Here is a 15,909-nt window from a genome sequence, read left to right on the forward strand (position 1 = left end):
TAACATTTCGTAATATAGAAATAACATGATCTGCATAACCATTTACCCATTAAAGGACCATTGTGTTCCGTGTTTTCTGTTTTCTGCTGTTAGAAAAGGAGAAGCTATGGACATCTATGTATATGGGCTTTTGCATAGGCGACTTTTCATTTCTCTGGGACAGAGGCCCATGAGTGCAGCCACTGGGCCCTTTGTAAGTGCATGTTGCTCTAAAAAAAAAGTGCCAGACTTTTCCAGAATGGTTGTACCATTTTATACTCCCATCAGCAATCCGTGGGTGATCTCTAGATTTTTCACATCTCAAAACTCCTGGACTTCTTTGATAAATTTGTAAGAGGGAAAGGTTAAGATCCAATGCATAATATTTTAGGATATTTGCTTTATATGATCAAATCTCAGTCATTATGTTTTAACATTCAGTTCCTTAGCTGAACTTTTTACACGTACCAGTACTCTTAAATGTTTGATTTGTTTATTTATCTGATGTAGATACAAATAGGCAATTAAATGGCCTCAGTCCAGAGAAAGCAAGAGGAAACTTGGGACCTAGAACCCTGTACTACGTCAGCAGCCTTTGCATGATGGGACCTGAGGTTTGACTTCAGGCATTGCTTTGCTGCCTTGTTAGCACTTTGTACTCACATAGACTGTCATATCTGTTGTTTAAAAGACAGTAATTATAATAGGCGGTCTTCCCATAGATGAGAATACAAAACAGATCTAGTCGTGTATGATTCTTTTTCTGTAAAAGTACAGTCTTTATTAAAATAACTGAAGTGTTTTATGGCACACATCATCCCCTTCCTTAGCCGTCTGAGGCACGTCGCTCTGTGTGGCCTCGGCTTTCTGCGGACTGGGAACAATGAACTGTCCGAGGGACAGGGTGCAACTGAGTGAAACTGCAGTGTAAAATGCCACAGTGCTTGTCTCATCCTAGCTGCCAGTGTTTCCCTCCCACCCCCATTGTGACTTACTTAGCGTCAACAAAATGATAGAGATTTAAGTATAAAATACAAAGGTATAAATACCTGGGTATAATCTGCTATTTTCCTCACTCATCTTTGATCAACAAGAACTACTTACTCTGCTTCTGGTGCCCACTCTCAAAGCAAGCCCCTCACTGACCCTTTTCGTAAGGTCGAAAGTCCGAGCCCTGCCGGGATGTGCATGGCCCCAGCTCTGGCCCCAGCTCTGGCTCCAGCTCCGTCCTTCAGGACAGAGCAGGCTGCTACAAAGCATCTTTACTCGCAGCTCCATTCACATGGGCACAGATTATTTTGTACACATCACTAAAGACTTTTGTTCCCGGCCAAAGCTGTAAAATAAATGAATGCTTCCTGCCGCCCTGCCCCCACCCCGCACTAAATCAATACATGTAAAACATTTGTGTTGGCCAATGGGAAAAGAGGGATGTTATTATCTAAAAGGAAGGTTCTTTTGTCAGAATAGTTTAATTCATGTAAGTTATTTATGTTTCTCTATAAAATGATTGAAAACTTGTTTAAATTCATGAATTGTCTATGTCTTAATATTGGCCCAGTATTTTCATATAGAGGATATTTTTATGTCAGCAGAGAAATTAGTGCAAAAGTCGTGGGGAGTGCTGACATACCCGATGCATTGAGAGTCACTTAGAATAATTATCAGATAAATTAATGATATATTGTATTACCTTTATTTGTAACTCAGTATTACAACAGGGATTGAAAGTACATAACTGTACTGATTTCTAAATTTTACGCTTTTGTTGCTGAAGGTCCCCTCTAAGTGGAGTTGCAGTGTCTGCTTTAATTAGTTGTCTGTAGATTGGCCTCAGCGAATGTACTAGAAGGGCGAACCACTTGGGCAGGAGGTCAGGGAATGCAACAACATGGGTCTTACAATGCCCAGCTAAAAATGGATGGGTATGTAGTCTCATTTATTTGTTAGACTTCTTTTTACAGGGTATTTTTAATGTTCTTACTTTCTCGATTTGATACTCAGCTTCATAAACTAGATGTGATCCTCGGTTAATTGGGAGAAGAAGTAAAGTATCCACATGTACTTCTGACATGTGTTGTTACTGAGCATTGTCGTTCTTACTACTGAGTGGGAGAAGGACTGACCACTGGCAGTGTGTCAGGGTTTGGTCAGGAAAGCTGAAAACCTCCAGCCAAGGCAGGCGTGTAGAAAGTGACGAGGCTTTGTTGCTGCTGCTGCTGTTTCGTTTCTCTTCCTTTTTTAAAGCACAAAATTCAGAGCCAAAAGTTCCAAGAAGGGTCAGGCTTTCTGCTTGGGGCTGGTGCTGTGATTGGATACAGGTGCAAAGTAGGAAAGGTAGAAAAATACAGCTCTCACTGTAGCTTTTTCTCATCAAGGAGACTGTTCTTCAAACTGAGTTAGAAGAAGCTGAAGACCAAAATGGGTGACAGTTTCATAAGAAAGGACTTATTTCTTCTAAATGAGTTTAAGTCTCTCTTCCAAAATAAATCAGTGCCCCAGATGGTGAAAGAACTCGGTATTAGATGACCACATTGGGTCTATTGATCTCTAAGGAACTGCGGGAAAGGGAAGAGAGGCCAGAGGCTGAAAACACACTTGTGCTTTGTTAAGAAGGTAGACTTCAATATTACTCAGGTTGAAGCAATCTCAGGCAGAGTTCTAGAAGAGACGGTTTATAAGCAGCCCCTAAAGGAGGTCATTAACAAACAGGTTGCAGCGTGTTAACTTTATTTCATTCTTTACTGTGTTTCTGCTTTGATGGAGGGTATTTGACCAGGCCTTTGACATTTAAATTATAGACAAGACAGAAAAATACGGACCATCTGTTAGTACAGTCACAGTAGAATTCCACTGCTGAGTGGCTGTAAAAAAGGATCAGCTGAGGGTGTCAGTTAACACGAGCAAGACTGCCCTTACCCTCCCATACTGATCTCCAAGTAGACGCCAGGAAGAAAGCGTTTGTGATAGCAAGACACAGCTCATCCCCAGTGTGTGAATACGAACGTGATTTCCAGTCCAGACCCACCCTCCAAGAAGGTGGTGATGGGAGGTGGCAGACCAGTCATCCCAGCTGAACCCGAGGCCCAACAGACAGATCTTAATTCCTGCCATCACCTTTCATCAGGGAGCCGCCTGTACAGTCGTCATGCCTTCGAACTGATGCCACTAACCTATTCAGAACTTTTACTTCGGATAGGACATCTGGAGAGGCCATTCTCCTGAATTCAGGAACCTGAAAACTTGCCTTTGCTATGTGGAGAGGTGTTTGTCTTGCAAATGGGCAAGTTGCCCCAAAGTGAGGAGAGTCTTGGTGCTGTAGCAAAAACAGCCATGGCTGCATTTAAACCCTGACAAGGGAGACTGTCGGGACAGGGGCTGGCTAGTGAATGAGGCCAGCAGGACAGGGGACATGTCCGGTGGCACTGTGGATCTCTGTCCCCGTGCAGAAAGCCTGTGAGTGGTGCATCGGCCTAGAAGACACCCTTATGGAAGTCTACACCAGGGTCTATCAAATATGTCAGATAACAGAGTAGGACCCCAAAGATCTCAGCAGGGGCAAGTCAGTATCTTTCACAGAAATTTCATTTGTAGGTTTTAATACGTGAATCTGTTCTGAATCAGAAATACTAACTTGGACAGGTTACAGGCTAAGGGCCATGTAGGCATTAAACTAATAATCTTACTCGTGGTCATTGACAGTGTCCACAATAATGTCATGCCCCAAAGTAGCGTATCTTCGGCAATGAGTAAAAAGCTCAGGATCGTGGAGGGGGTTGGGCTGCCTTCAGTTCTCCAGCCCCCCCTCCCCCTTTGAAAGGGGAGATGGTTCAGAGGAGAGAGAGCTGGTGGTGACTCTGATGATGTGGTGCTGGCCAAGTTCAGGGGTAAAGTGTTAGCCTTGGGAAAAGGAGGGCAGGCTGCAGAAATGGGTGCCACCTCCAAAGATTTAGAGAGTTAAAGAGGAATTAACACTTGGACTGACTATTTCAGGGAGAGAGTGTTGCTTCCAAAATGATCTGGGAGGGGAGGAGCTTCTCCCAAACTTGGCACTTTGGGCAGTGTGTCTTATCCTTCATGGATTTAGGGAATAAAAAGAAAGAAAATTCTCTTCTCAAAAGTCTCCTTTTTTAGCAAATTAGACTTCATGTAACCATCTATCTGGGTGTTGAGGTTCTGGCACCGACCTTGAACTCGGTGTCAGCCCTATCACACAGGCTGCTTCTTGTCCTCACTCCCACTTCACTGCACTTCCACCCTCCAGTGCTGTGACGCTCACGTGCTGTCCCTCCTTAACATGCAGGCCGCCCTGGTGTGCTCCTGGTTTCTCCCCTTTTCTCCTCTTACACACGCCTGCAGTGCTGTTAGTTCACAATGCTGACTTTGATTTGCCCTGCCCGTCATCCTTCATAAATTTCCTTTCATCATATTAAGAGATCTTTTTTCACCCATCCAGGAATGGTAAGGTCTATAATGCACCAAGAATAACCAGTACTGCTGAAACCCTTAATCCTCCTTAATCGAGGCAACAGGTGTGCGTGCCAAGGTATGGTTGGTTGTTTCAGGCTGGAGAATGCTTTCTCTTCTCGAAGAGAAAGCAGGAATTTCTGCTTTTATGTTCATAGCGGCTGCCCTCTGAAATCCCACCTGCGAGTTGCCATTGAAACTGCCTACTTCTGCTTCTACTCCCCACACCACCCTACTGCCCACCCATCCCCACTGGTACCCAAATGATCGTCTTAGTCATAAACAAGAGTGCGGAAACCGACTCCAACGGCGGTAGCTTCTGTTTATAAAGGGCTTGGAGTAATGGACTGAGCCGGCTCTGCCAGTTAGAGAAGATACGGTTGATAAGACAGTCCCACTGCAGAGATGAGAAAACTGAAGGTAGGGAGCTCGAGGGTTTCCCACGGTCACAGTGGGGATCAAGCCGCACCTCTGGTGTGCTGTGAGCAGGCTTGTGGTCCGTGCCCAGACTGCGCATCCGAGAGAGGTTGCCCCTAGAGCAATCCCCAAATCTCAGGACTTTGATCCTACCCCCACCGAGTCAGCCGGAAGCTCAGTCCTTGCCTGGGATCCCCTCCACAATGAGTTCCTCTAGGAGCCTTCTCTGGTGGGGTTCCCCCTCTCCAGTCAGTGAGCAAGGGGCTTTTTCAGGGCTCTTCTCTTAGCAGAATGAGGTTCCTCTTTCTGGTTTCACCCAGCCCAGAGTTTGTGGGAAGGGTGCAACTGGGTCAGACTCAGCTGGACACTGGCTCCAGGACCAGGCTCTCCTGTCTTCATCACAGGAGTTGTCTCCCCAGAGCCCCCTTGTATTCCCGTAGCCCAGGCTTCGCTGTGGATCTGGGTCTGTGAACCAGGTCTGTACACACCTGTACCCACTCGTGGGCTGGGTTCAAGGTCTCTTCCACGGGATGCTCCTGGCCACAACTCAGAGGGCCTCTAGGGGGCAGCGTTGGCTAACTGGCTGCCGGAGGAGCAGGAGGCTGTGGGCCACAGTTCCCTTACTGAGACTTCTTGCTGCTGAGAGCTTTCATAGGATGCAACTCCTTTCTCGTTCTCCAGCAAAGATTTATCTTTTATGGTAAATTAATAGCATGCACAGAAGTGCAGTTTTTTCCACGTTCAGGAAGCTTATGGTAAAAATTTCACAGGCCTCCTAGAGGCTGTTTCTCACTGCTTTTGTTCAAAGGTTATTTCCAGAGTCATATGTACCCTTTTCAAAGCTTAAAAATAGACTTTGCCTGAATCCTATCGCATTACACGTGCATCAGTTCATGTCCAATTGACGTTAGAAAAGACCTTCCTCTGGGACTTTTTTCTCCAAATCGAATGAGAATACTTCTGTTGGACCAGACAGAAACTTTTTAAAGGGACAGAGGACCGTTGGGCATTCTACCCTCATGGGTGTAGAGGCAACCTCACCCCCCCTCCCTCGGTTTTCTCTCTTTCCATCTGCCGGATCCCAGGCCTGGTCCCTGCCATCTCCCTCACAGCTGGGGCCCATCACTGGCCCTCGGCCCGCCGGCCAAGTGAGCACGTTTCCACCTCGGACCTGTGTGAAAGGTCCGAGGTGTTGAGGGAATAAGCCGGTTTTTTAAAAAATTACCAGGAGGAAGGGAAAAGGTTTCACGCTCAAGTACACACAGCACTTCCCCTGGAACCAAGGGGCAGTGGTTTCTATAAACTCCAACAGACTCATTGCAGCACCTTTTCCTCAGGCTGTCCTACCTTTAGGTGTCAAAAGATTGAAATGCGGGATGGTGTTAAGATGACCAGACTAAGTGACATATTTTGAACAATTGGCAGGAACCTAGATACATTTTGAAAAATACCTAGAGAAAAAAGACTTAAAATGTTGTGATTCTTATTATTAGATTTTCCTTGTGAGAACAGAACTAATAGTTGTGGCTAACATTTACTCATCTCTTCACTCTGGGAGCCTCACCTCATCTAATCTTCCTGGCAACTTGTGAGGTAGGCGTTACTACCATGACCATTTTATAGCAGAAGAAACTGACACGTGGATCCAGGTAAGTAACTCGCCCAAAGTCACAGGTGGGAAATGTTAAGTCAGGATACGTCTGGATTTGAACTCCAGCAGTCTGACTTAGAACCCATGCTCTTCATGTTATTCCACGTTCTCTCTTATAAGAAGTATTTTACTTTAATGATTTGTAGCTAAAACATGAACCCCTATGCCGTGGCGGTGGAGTCATACAGAAGCACAGCCGTGCATTTGTAGAGAAGCAAGGCTTGTTATAATGGTTTTGCAGTTTAAGTGGTATTTAACGGTAGTGGTAGTGAATGGTGGTATTTGCCGGAGCAGAGGAATTTTGCAGACATCCCCACCCCGCGGGCACCGCACCCCTCGTCCTGACGATGAATGGGGGTGAGAGGGTAGTCGAGACCCCTGTACACTAGGCGTGTCTTACCCAGGCCCTGCAAATTCCCTTCCAGCTGCGTTAACTCATGTTGTGTTGCTGATGTTGCTGTGTTTCTCTAGTGGGCTTTTAAAAACCTGCACTTGGGTTTTCTCAACAAATTTGAAAGAAGCGATTCTAATTTCTACTAATGTTATGAGATCCTAGCTCTTAAAAGCATCCTTCAGCTAGAACTAGAGGCTGCCTTGGCTCCGGCCTCAGCGTCTTCGAAGACCAGCTTGTCCTGTGTGTCTGTCAGACACCGTCTTCCGTGCTGCGGATTCGGTGTTTGTGGGCGAGTTGGCTCCTTTGCCTCTCTTTTCGTTGAGGCTAATGTTTAGATTACACGAGAGAAGAGCAGTCTTTTCTGAATGCACATTTGCTTAAATCATTCAACTCCACCAAGTGAGCATAAAACACCGAGGCGGCACCGTTTCCAAAGACTCAGCAGTTTAATGCCCAGTGTCCTCCCATTGATTCCTTCGGGGCTCTGTTTTCTACGCATCTGTTGGCCACTGAGTTGAGGCCCATGCAGGTGTGCTGCGGGGGGGGGAGGGGTCGGCGGGTGTAGGGGGCTGTGCCTGTTTTGGGGCTCCTTACACAGTGACCAGGTGGGGCACCTTCAGCGCAGCATGTGGACTAAGGTGGAAGATACGGTTGAGACTTTGAGAGAAGGGAGTGAAGTAACGTGGTTTTTTCTGTTTGTTTCCAGCAGGAGAAATACAGTTGCAAAGGTCCACTTTTTCATAAATGTTCGTCTTAGGACAGGATTCGGGGGGGGGGGGGGGGGGGCTGCAGTGGTCGAGCGCTGCTGAAAGACTTTCTCTGTTGGGAGCAAGTGGCCAGTCACCTGCCCTGGCATGTGGAAAGCAGGTTAGCATAAAGCTGATGAAACCATGTCACCTTGCAAAAAGCCTCCTTGTTAGGTAACATATCATGGATGTTTTTGGTTAAGTGTTTTGACTGGGTAAAATATTACAGCCTTGTTTTGGTAAACTATTGATTGATTATTGCTCAGAACAGCCCATTGGCACATGCTTGGTTTCTTTTAGCAGATCTTGCCTCTTCAGTTAATTTGAGAGGGCCATCGTACTTAGAGTAATTAAATTTGTACAGAACATTGCTCATCACCCAGCAGTCCTGCACTCACTCTCCCTCTCTCTGACCACCTTAGTAATAACTTCTTGAGGGCGGTGTTGACATTGAGCGTCTCTGATGTAGCAAAGTGAGTGTCAAAGAAATGCAGCGATCTCTGAGGCCCGGCACTTCCCTCATCTTTAAGTTGGCCGTATGTAAAATACCTGTGGACCTGACAAGAGCCATCTGCTTCCAGCTGAGATATGTTTAACACCAAAAGAACTCGGGAAAGCTACACAGGGGGTTGCCATCAGTAGTCCTTGGAGAATCACTAATTAAAGCCGTAGTGACATCACTCATTTAAAATGGCTGAAATAGAAAGACCAACCCCGGCAGTATCGGTGAGGATGTGGAGGAATCGGAACTCACACACTCTGCTGATGGGGATGGCAGTGGTACAGCCACTTGGGAAGACAGTTGGGCAGTTTGTTAAAAAGTTAAGCACACACCTGCCATATGATCTAGCCAGTCTGCACCCAGATAGGTACGTAAAAGATAGAAAGCGTAGGTGCGTACAGAGACCGTACACAGGTGTTTCGAGCAGCTGTGTTTGTAATGGCCAAGAGCTGGGAATAATGCAGCTGTCATCCACAGATGAGTGGCAAGTTGGAGGATATGTGCAAAATCGAGTGCTTTTCAACAATAAAAAGGAATGAACTATTAATGCACACAATAGTATGGGTGAATCTCAAAATAATGACACTGACTGAAAGAAGCCAGCCCCCCTCCCCTCAGAAAAGAGTATACACTGCGTAATTCCATTTACATGATTTTTAAAGAAAATGCAAACTAATTTATAGTGGCCAGAAGCAGACCGATGACAGCCTGGGGGGGGAGGAGGGCCGAGGCAGATGGTGAGGTTGCCCAGGGCACCAGAATACCCCTGGGGTGAAGGAGGAGCTCATGGAGAGCAGACGATCTCACGGGCGCGTACACATGTCAGACTTGGAGCCAACTGCACGCTTTACGTGCAGCTTATTGTGCGGCATTTACACCTCAGAAAAGCAGTTTTCAAAAAGGATGAGTGCGGACACGAGACCAAATGCACACAATTTGTGTTGGTGAGAGCACTTGTGCTGTTAGCCCCCAAGGCCGGCATGGTGGGCAGTGGCAGGGACACCTCTCTGCCCTGTGTCATCGTTGCTCAGGCAGCAGCTGCTGGTGACGCACACGTGAGAGGTACTGGAGGTGATTCTTACATCCCTGAGGAAGCAGGAAGCATTTTCTCCATTCACAAACCACTTCCAAGCCACCAGGGCCCATTCGGTTTAATTAACTGTCTTGTTCAGTTCACTGAATGGCTCCGCAGAGACCTGGAGGAGGTGCTGACTTCCCAGAAGCAGGCGGGGTGCTCTGCTCCCCCCAGACCTAAAGCCAAGTCGTCTTGACCATCCAGGCCCTGGGACACACTGTTAGTGGTGGTGACAAAGGAGGTGTTTAAGTGGTTTCAATATGCCCACTCTTTTCCTGCAGACATTGAGCTGTGACAGGTTGACCTTGTTCTGGCTGGGCGTGGTTACCCCCGCAGTGCCATATCCAGATCCCCCGCCAGGACTGGTGATGGGTTCATTCCACCATACTGTATGCTTCCTTTTCTGAGGATTATGGAGTTCCCATGTCTGTGCAGTGGGTTAATAATTAATAATGCATTGTAATGCCCTTGCTAAAAATGAGATAAAAACCATCCAGAAGACATGGGAAAGAAAGCCCGTTACGTGTAGCAAATACTTCTGTTGTTGGTCTTTGCACCCAGATTGAGCCTAGGAAAAGTGGCAGAAAGTGGCTTCCCGTCCCTGGCTTTTCTTCTCTTCTGTGACAGTCCCCTTCAGCTCTCTGCCTGTTCACTTTCTCACCACGCAGAGGTTGCACACTGCATTTTTTTGTGCCTCTTCTGCTGGCTCTCGGACTGTTTGGGGTACTTCTCTCCCCCTCCCACCTCCCTGGGGCAAGCTGCCACTGTTTCCCTCCCAGCCAGTCTGTCACTCCCAGGCTCCACATGGGGCCTGCCCTGGAGGTGGAGCAGGGCCCGGCCTCACTGGTCTCTCCTCCCCCAGCTGTGGACATGGCTGGAGGAGCTGCAGAAGGAGCTGTTGGATGACGTGTACGCCGAGTCCGTGGAGGCCGTGCAGGACCTCATCAAGCGCTTCGGCCAGCAGCAGCAGACGACCCTGCAAGTGACCGTCAATGTGATCAAGGAAGGGGAGGACCTCATCCAGCAGCTGAGGTGGGCCCGCCTCCCTGGCCTCCGGCCTGAGCACAGACACTTGGAAATGCCGCCAGTGATTTCCCCTTCCCCTCACTTTTTGGAAGAATTGGCTATAATTCCTTGTCCAACTAGGTAGAGAACAAATAGCATCTGTGATATAATGGAGAGTAGCTTCTCTTTTTTCCTCCCTTACAGTTTTTTCTCTGTAATTTTTCCCATTATAGCATTGTAATAAATCTTCCCAGAATTCAGCTTTTACTCCAGATCAATTTAAACCCCCTAGGACTGTGTCCTTCAGGCCCTGAGTGACCTGTCTCTCTAGAGTGTGGTGGGATGTCCCCCTTCTCAAAGTTGTGGCCCAGGCAGGCCAGGCTTTGGGGTGACACCTGTCTCTTGTGGCAGGAAGAGGGGACAGTAGTGGGGCTGGAAGCAAGTTCCTCTTATTGGATCGCAGGGACCGTTTATGTAAATGTCATCTCCCAACTCTGTTACTCAGAGTCCAGTCTATTGAATCTTTGGTGATAATTTCACATGAGGCTGACTTTGCAGAGTCAGGCAAAAGTTACTTGATAGAGGCTTAATTGATGCATCAAAGTTTAGCCTCTCATCGCCAATGTAACTACCGTTTATAGTAAACAGGTATGAGCTATTCTCTCTCCTTAAGGAGAAAACTGGCTAGAAATGGTACTCTACTGAAATGATTAGATTTTTTGCGTAGTCATTAGATTTTTTATAAGAGCAACTGGGAGGAAATGGGAAACCCTTCGGTGCATCCTCAGGCCTGGAGCATTGCTCAGAGGAGGAAGCCGCTGTTGTTCTGCAGGAGGCGCGGCCTGTTCCATTTTCTGACACGAGCAGTCCTGCTTCCTGCTGGCCTTCTTCCCCCCCACCCTCCACCCAAGCCCTGAGCCTCCGGATCTGGTATCTGACACTGAGACCTGCTCCTCCACCTCCTGCTTGTCCCTGTGAAACCCCCCTTCCCCTGTTCTGCTCCCTCGCAGGGACTCCGCCATCTCCAGCAACAAGACCCCACACAATAGCTCCATCAGCCACATTGAGACGGTGCTGCAGCAGCTGGACGAGGCCCAGGCCCAGATGGAGGAGCTCTTCCAGGAGCGCAAGATCAAGCTCGAGCTCTTCCTGCAGCTGCGCATCTTTGAGAGGGATGCCATTGACGTGAGTGTTCCCTCACCTCGCCTTTGTCTGCCAGAGGGCCTCTTGTGTCCCCTTCCGGTCCCCTGCCCAGCCCCCTTCCTGGGGTCCTCTCCCTCGGCCTCAGCCTGAAGAGGAGAGAGGAGGGGAATACGATCTGCCTCAGCAGCTTGTGGGGAGCTGGGACCTCAGCCACTCCATCTGAAGTTGAGACTAGTGGAGGCAGAGGGGACAGCAGAGTCCCCATTGCCCAGCAGGATGGAGCAGAGCCAGGTGGAGGGGGTCGAAGGCAGAGCTGCTGGCAACAAGCACATCTCAGCACTTCGCTCCCTGCACAGCAGCACTTGGTCCATGAAGCAGGGCACAAGCTCAAGGCACGGAGCCTCTCCCCTTCCCTCCTTCCCTGGGCTTCGCCTCCGCCCCCCTCGCCCCTTCTTCTCTGTCCAAGCCTAGGAATGAGCTAAGCTTGTGTTGATAGCATCTTAGGGAATAGAAAACCCAATTTTTATTCCCCACAGAAGTGTTCTCAAAGGGTCTGTAATCCTTACTTAAAACTTGACTTTTATACTTTATGTGTGACTAGGAGAAAGCAGTTCAGGTTTCTTTTATTTTTCTTCAAAAAAAGGAGTGTGGTTCTTAATTCTGTGCCAGGAGAGGTCTTTTTTGTTTTTGAACTTGGTGAAGTACAAAGCAGAAGGAAGTATTATTGGACTCCAAGTCTGTCTGTGAAACATGATGAAAGGAACCAAAACTCACTTCAGCCTGGGAGGCCGGTTTCCTGGGGCCTGCCCCTCAGCCCCACAGAGCTGGTGGCAGAGACCAGCCGCCTGGGAGGTCCCCGTGACTGCCGACCAGGGTGAATGGAGGATACTCTCCGTACATCTACTTCTCATCCTGGGTTTCGAATAGCGCCTTGAGGGCACCTGGGCCCGGACCCTAAGTGCTACCACAGGCAGAGTGATGCCAGGGCTTTGTGGGGCCTGCCTGGGGTTCCCTAGGCTGACGGGGAGGCCCTCCTCCTGAAGTGGGCCTGTCTGCGGCCCAGCTCGGGGTGCCGTGTGCCGTGCAGGGGCCAGGCCAGGCCTTGTGTTGGCCTCTTGTGGGGCCTTTTGGTCGGGTGCTTGTCTAAACTCCCGTCACTGTTTTCCTGAAGGAAAGGCCTTCTTGGCTGGGTTCGTTATCATCATCACCATCAGTTAATGACAAGAAAAGCATTAAACCCTGCACATGTCCCTGGTTTAAAAAATATTTCCCTCAGAGTCTTGACCCCTAAGTCCACTTGGAGCCACATGGAGGAGAAGCGTGCTGGCCTTGGCGGATTTGGACCTGCCGCGCCTGGGCCCAGCCTGCACCTCGTGGGAGCAGGGGCCCCAACCGCCTGGTTTCCTCTCTGACCTGTACTTCAGAGGAATTGCTTTTGTAAATGTAGCTGCTTATTAAATAGTTTCAGTTAAAGGAACACAAAGCAGTCTGAAACATTACTTCAAGTTTGTCCTGGGTACATTCAGATATTGGGGGGGAAATTGGCTTCACTTGAATTAATGGTACTTTAAAGGGGGAAAATTAATTGTATTTCTACTTTCATTGAACCAGTGTTTTAAAATAGAGATCAGGAACCCACAACACGCGTTTCCCCCACACTGAAGCACAAGACCCCACTTGGCCCCAGTCAGGCCGCGGTGCCAGGCTGAGGGCAAGCGCTTTCCTGAGCTAGGAGACAGAACCTCAGGCCAATCACAGGCCAGCTAAGATAGAGTTTAAAAGCTTTGAACATGTCACATCCTTAGAGCCTTGTTTTCCTTGAATGGTCCTGAAACGTGAAAATCTGAGCAGTTATGGTTTCAGCTGGGAAAATGCCTCATCTCACTACCCACGGGGAACATGGAGTTACGGTGTTGGTAGAAATTCATCTGTTACTTGGCTAATTTTTTTCAAGTCCTCCATATCTCTGTATGTCAATTGGAGTAGCAGCTCCATGTCTCAAAAATGGATGGAGGTTTTCTATGGCTTAGGATGTTGCTATTTCAGCCTCCAGATAGCCAAGTAAAATCTGCTCTGTTGACAGAAAAACATGATAATTACTGTAGCACCCTGTGACAGGTTAGGTACAGGACAGTCTTCAATATAGACGTGTTTAGGAAGAAGAACTTAGACTCTCAAAATATTCTGGGATAGATCCGAAAAAATTGTTTCCAAGGTGTTTCTCCAAATAATCCATATTCAAAAATGACTTTCACTTTCTTGAACTTTGCTTTTGGCACAGATTTCTTTCTTGGCCTGTGCGGCTCACAAGCTGTAATGTTAACTTTTGAGCGGGACTGTTCCTGGTGATCCGTTGATCGGGGTGATGGCCCGGGTTTCCTGATGCCAAGGGAGCGTTTTCAAGTCCTGCTGGCCTGGCACATTGACCTTTGTCTGCTGTCCCTTTGCCTGCTGTCCCTGAGTGTTGTCTGGGCCTGACATGTCTCTGTGAGGCCCTGTGGCCGGTCTATGTCTTCCCACCACCCCTCAGTGGCTTCACCCTCCGTGCTAGGGAACAAACGTTAGGAAAGAAAATTCCCCTTAGAGACAAAGGTTAAGTCATGGTAATTTTTTTTCCTTTTAAAAAAAATTTTTTTATTAAAATAGCACAATTTTTTTCCTTTTTAACAATATTTTTCTCAGTGGCTTTTGGTTTATGTCTAGTTAGTATTATTTAAATCTATTAGTTTATAAATAAGTACACCTTAACAAATCACTGTAAGGTACGTATTGTCTACAGGCTCCTATAATGAATGGATAAAGCAGAAAGATTTGTGCAGGAGGAGTCTGGGGAAGCCTTAAGTTCGGTGTCACTCCCACCTCCTGGCTGCAGTCTGTGTACCCTCACATTCACAAATCTTCAGAGTAGTTTGCTTACTGCTCGTGTGGATGAAGGAAATTAGGACCCATGGGAAATGTCATTCCACTCAAGTTTATTGTATAATATTCTTCCACAAGAAGCTTTTCCCCCTTTTTGGATTTTATAATTTCACTCTTAATTTTTAAAAAACTATGTTACGGAGTTGTAAGCCTACACAAAAGTCGTGAAGAGAGTACAATAAACTGCCTGCCCCCCAAATTCAACATCATTTTGCCCCCCTTGCTTCAGGTATCCCTTCTTTTGTCTTTGTTGTGCTCTGGTGCTTGAGAGAAGATCTTGGTCAGCCTATCATTTCACTCTGAAGACTCTTAATAAATGAGGCCGGTCACTACCGTAGCGACAGTGCACTACCCACCTCCCCCGTCTGACAGCCATGCTGATTGTCCTGGAATTCCAGCCTCTGCTCAGATTTCCGCCGGTGCCTTGGGTTCAGGGGCTGTGTGGAGTCCACTCCTGCATTTGCTGCTCAGCCTTGTCATCTGGGGTCATCTCTCCACCTGCCCCTTTTTCCCTCCATGCCATGACTTGTTGGAATAACGTCATTAGTTGTCCGGTCCCGCTTTCTGCGTTTGCTCACTTGATTTCTTCCAGGTAGTTTAGCTGTTTTTCTTTCCCTGGTATTTCCTGTAAACTTAGAAGTCAGATGTAAAGACCTGATGAGAATTCAGGTTCTGTTTTTGGGCAAGACTGCTCCACAGGTGGTACATCCTAGTTCTTCCCTTCAGAAGGCGTGTCCTGTCTGGTCCCGCCCCTCCAGGGAGGCTCAGGTTGGTCTGTGGGTTTAGGAGGTGGCAGCCAGATCTTCCATTGTTGGGTTCCCCATCAGCCTTTCTCGTGATGGTTTACTGTGCAGTGATGATCATTACCCAGTTTACTAGAATTTCAAACAAAATTAGAATTAAATGTTCTGATTTTATCATTTTTTCTACTTTTAATAGCTAGATGTATTCATAAAGGGGAACTGTCCTTCACCATTAAATGCTTATATAATTTTCTTCTATAGTTAACAATTTTTAGGATGAAGATTAGTTAGTTCCCTGTCTCCCTGTAATCAGAACCAATTTTTTTTAATTTAATTTTTGGCTTGTAGCTCTTCTTCTTCTTCTTCTTCTTCTTCTTCTTCTTTTTAAGCATCATTAGGAAATAATAGATTTTTAAATATATTTTATTCAACCGTGGTAATTTTTATTTTTTTAGTGTCTAATCATCCCGTCTTTGGCCAGTGGGAGCCCCTTCAACTGGCCTCTTTGCCCTTTTGACACAATCACATGAGTCTGTGTCTTCCTTACTTGGCACAGAAGCTATTGCAACAGACACTTATTTTTTAAGTCGTGATCCTAAACAGAGATTTTCCTCTGTCAGATCATCTCAGACCTTGAGTCTTGGAATGATGAGCTTTCTCAGCAAATGAATGACTTTGACACAGAAGATCTCACCATAGCGGAACAGCGCCTCCAGCACCACGCAGACAAAGCTTTGACCATGAACAACTTGACCTTTGATGTCATCCACCAGGGGCAGGACCTCTTGCAGTACGTCAATGAAGTGCAGGCCTCTGGTAAGAAGTGCATTCCATTCGGTGTCAGCTGTGGCTTCTTCCTGTCCCCGTG

The 15,909-nt window shown here is 47.2% G+C and overlaps 1 protein-coding gene across 6 annotated transcripts in view; it reads left to right on the top strand.

The window, feature by feature from the left end:
• The window catches only part of TRIO (trio Rho guanine nucleotide exchange factor), a 322,397-nt gene that overhangs the window by 180,905 nt on the left and 125,583 nt on the right, over nt 1–15,909 (top strand). For all 6 annotated transcript variants that reach the window (XM_053913973.2, XM_053913947.2, XM_053913953.2 and 3 more), the window contains exons 12-14: nt 10,094–10,263; nt 11,247–11,421; nt 15,662–15,857. In XM_053913973.2, the coding sequence (XP_053769948.1) occupies nt 10,094–10,263; nt 11,247–11,421; nt 15,662–15,857 (541 nt within the window). The remainder of the gene's footprint in view (nt 1–10,093; nt 10,264–11,246; nt 11,422–15,661; nt 15,858–15,909) is intronic.

The sequence above is a fragment of the Desmodus rotundus genome, chromosome 1, assembly GCF_022682495.2.
Source record: "Desmodus rotundus isolate HL8 chromosome 1, HLdesRot8A.1, whole genome shotgun sequence".
NCBI classification, from domain to species: Eukaryota; Metazoa; Chordata; class Mammalia; order Chiroptera; family Phyllostomidae; genus Desmodus; species Desmodus rotundus.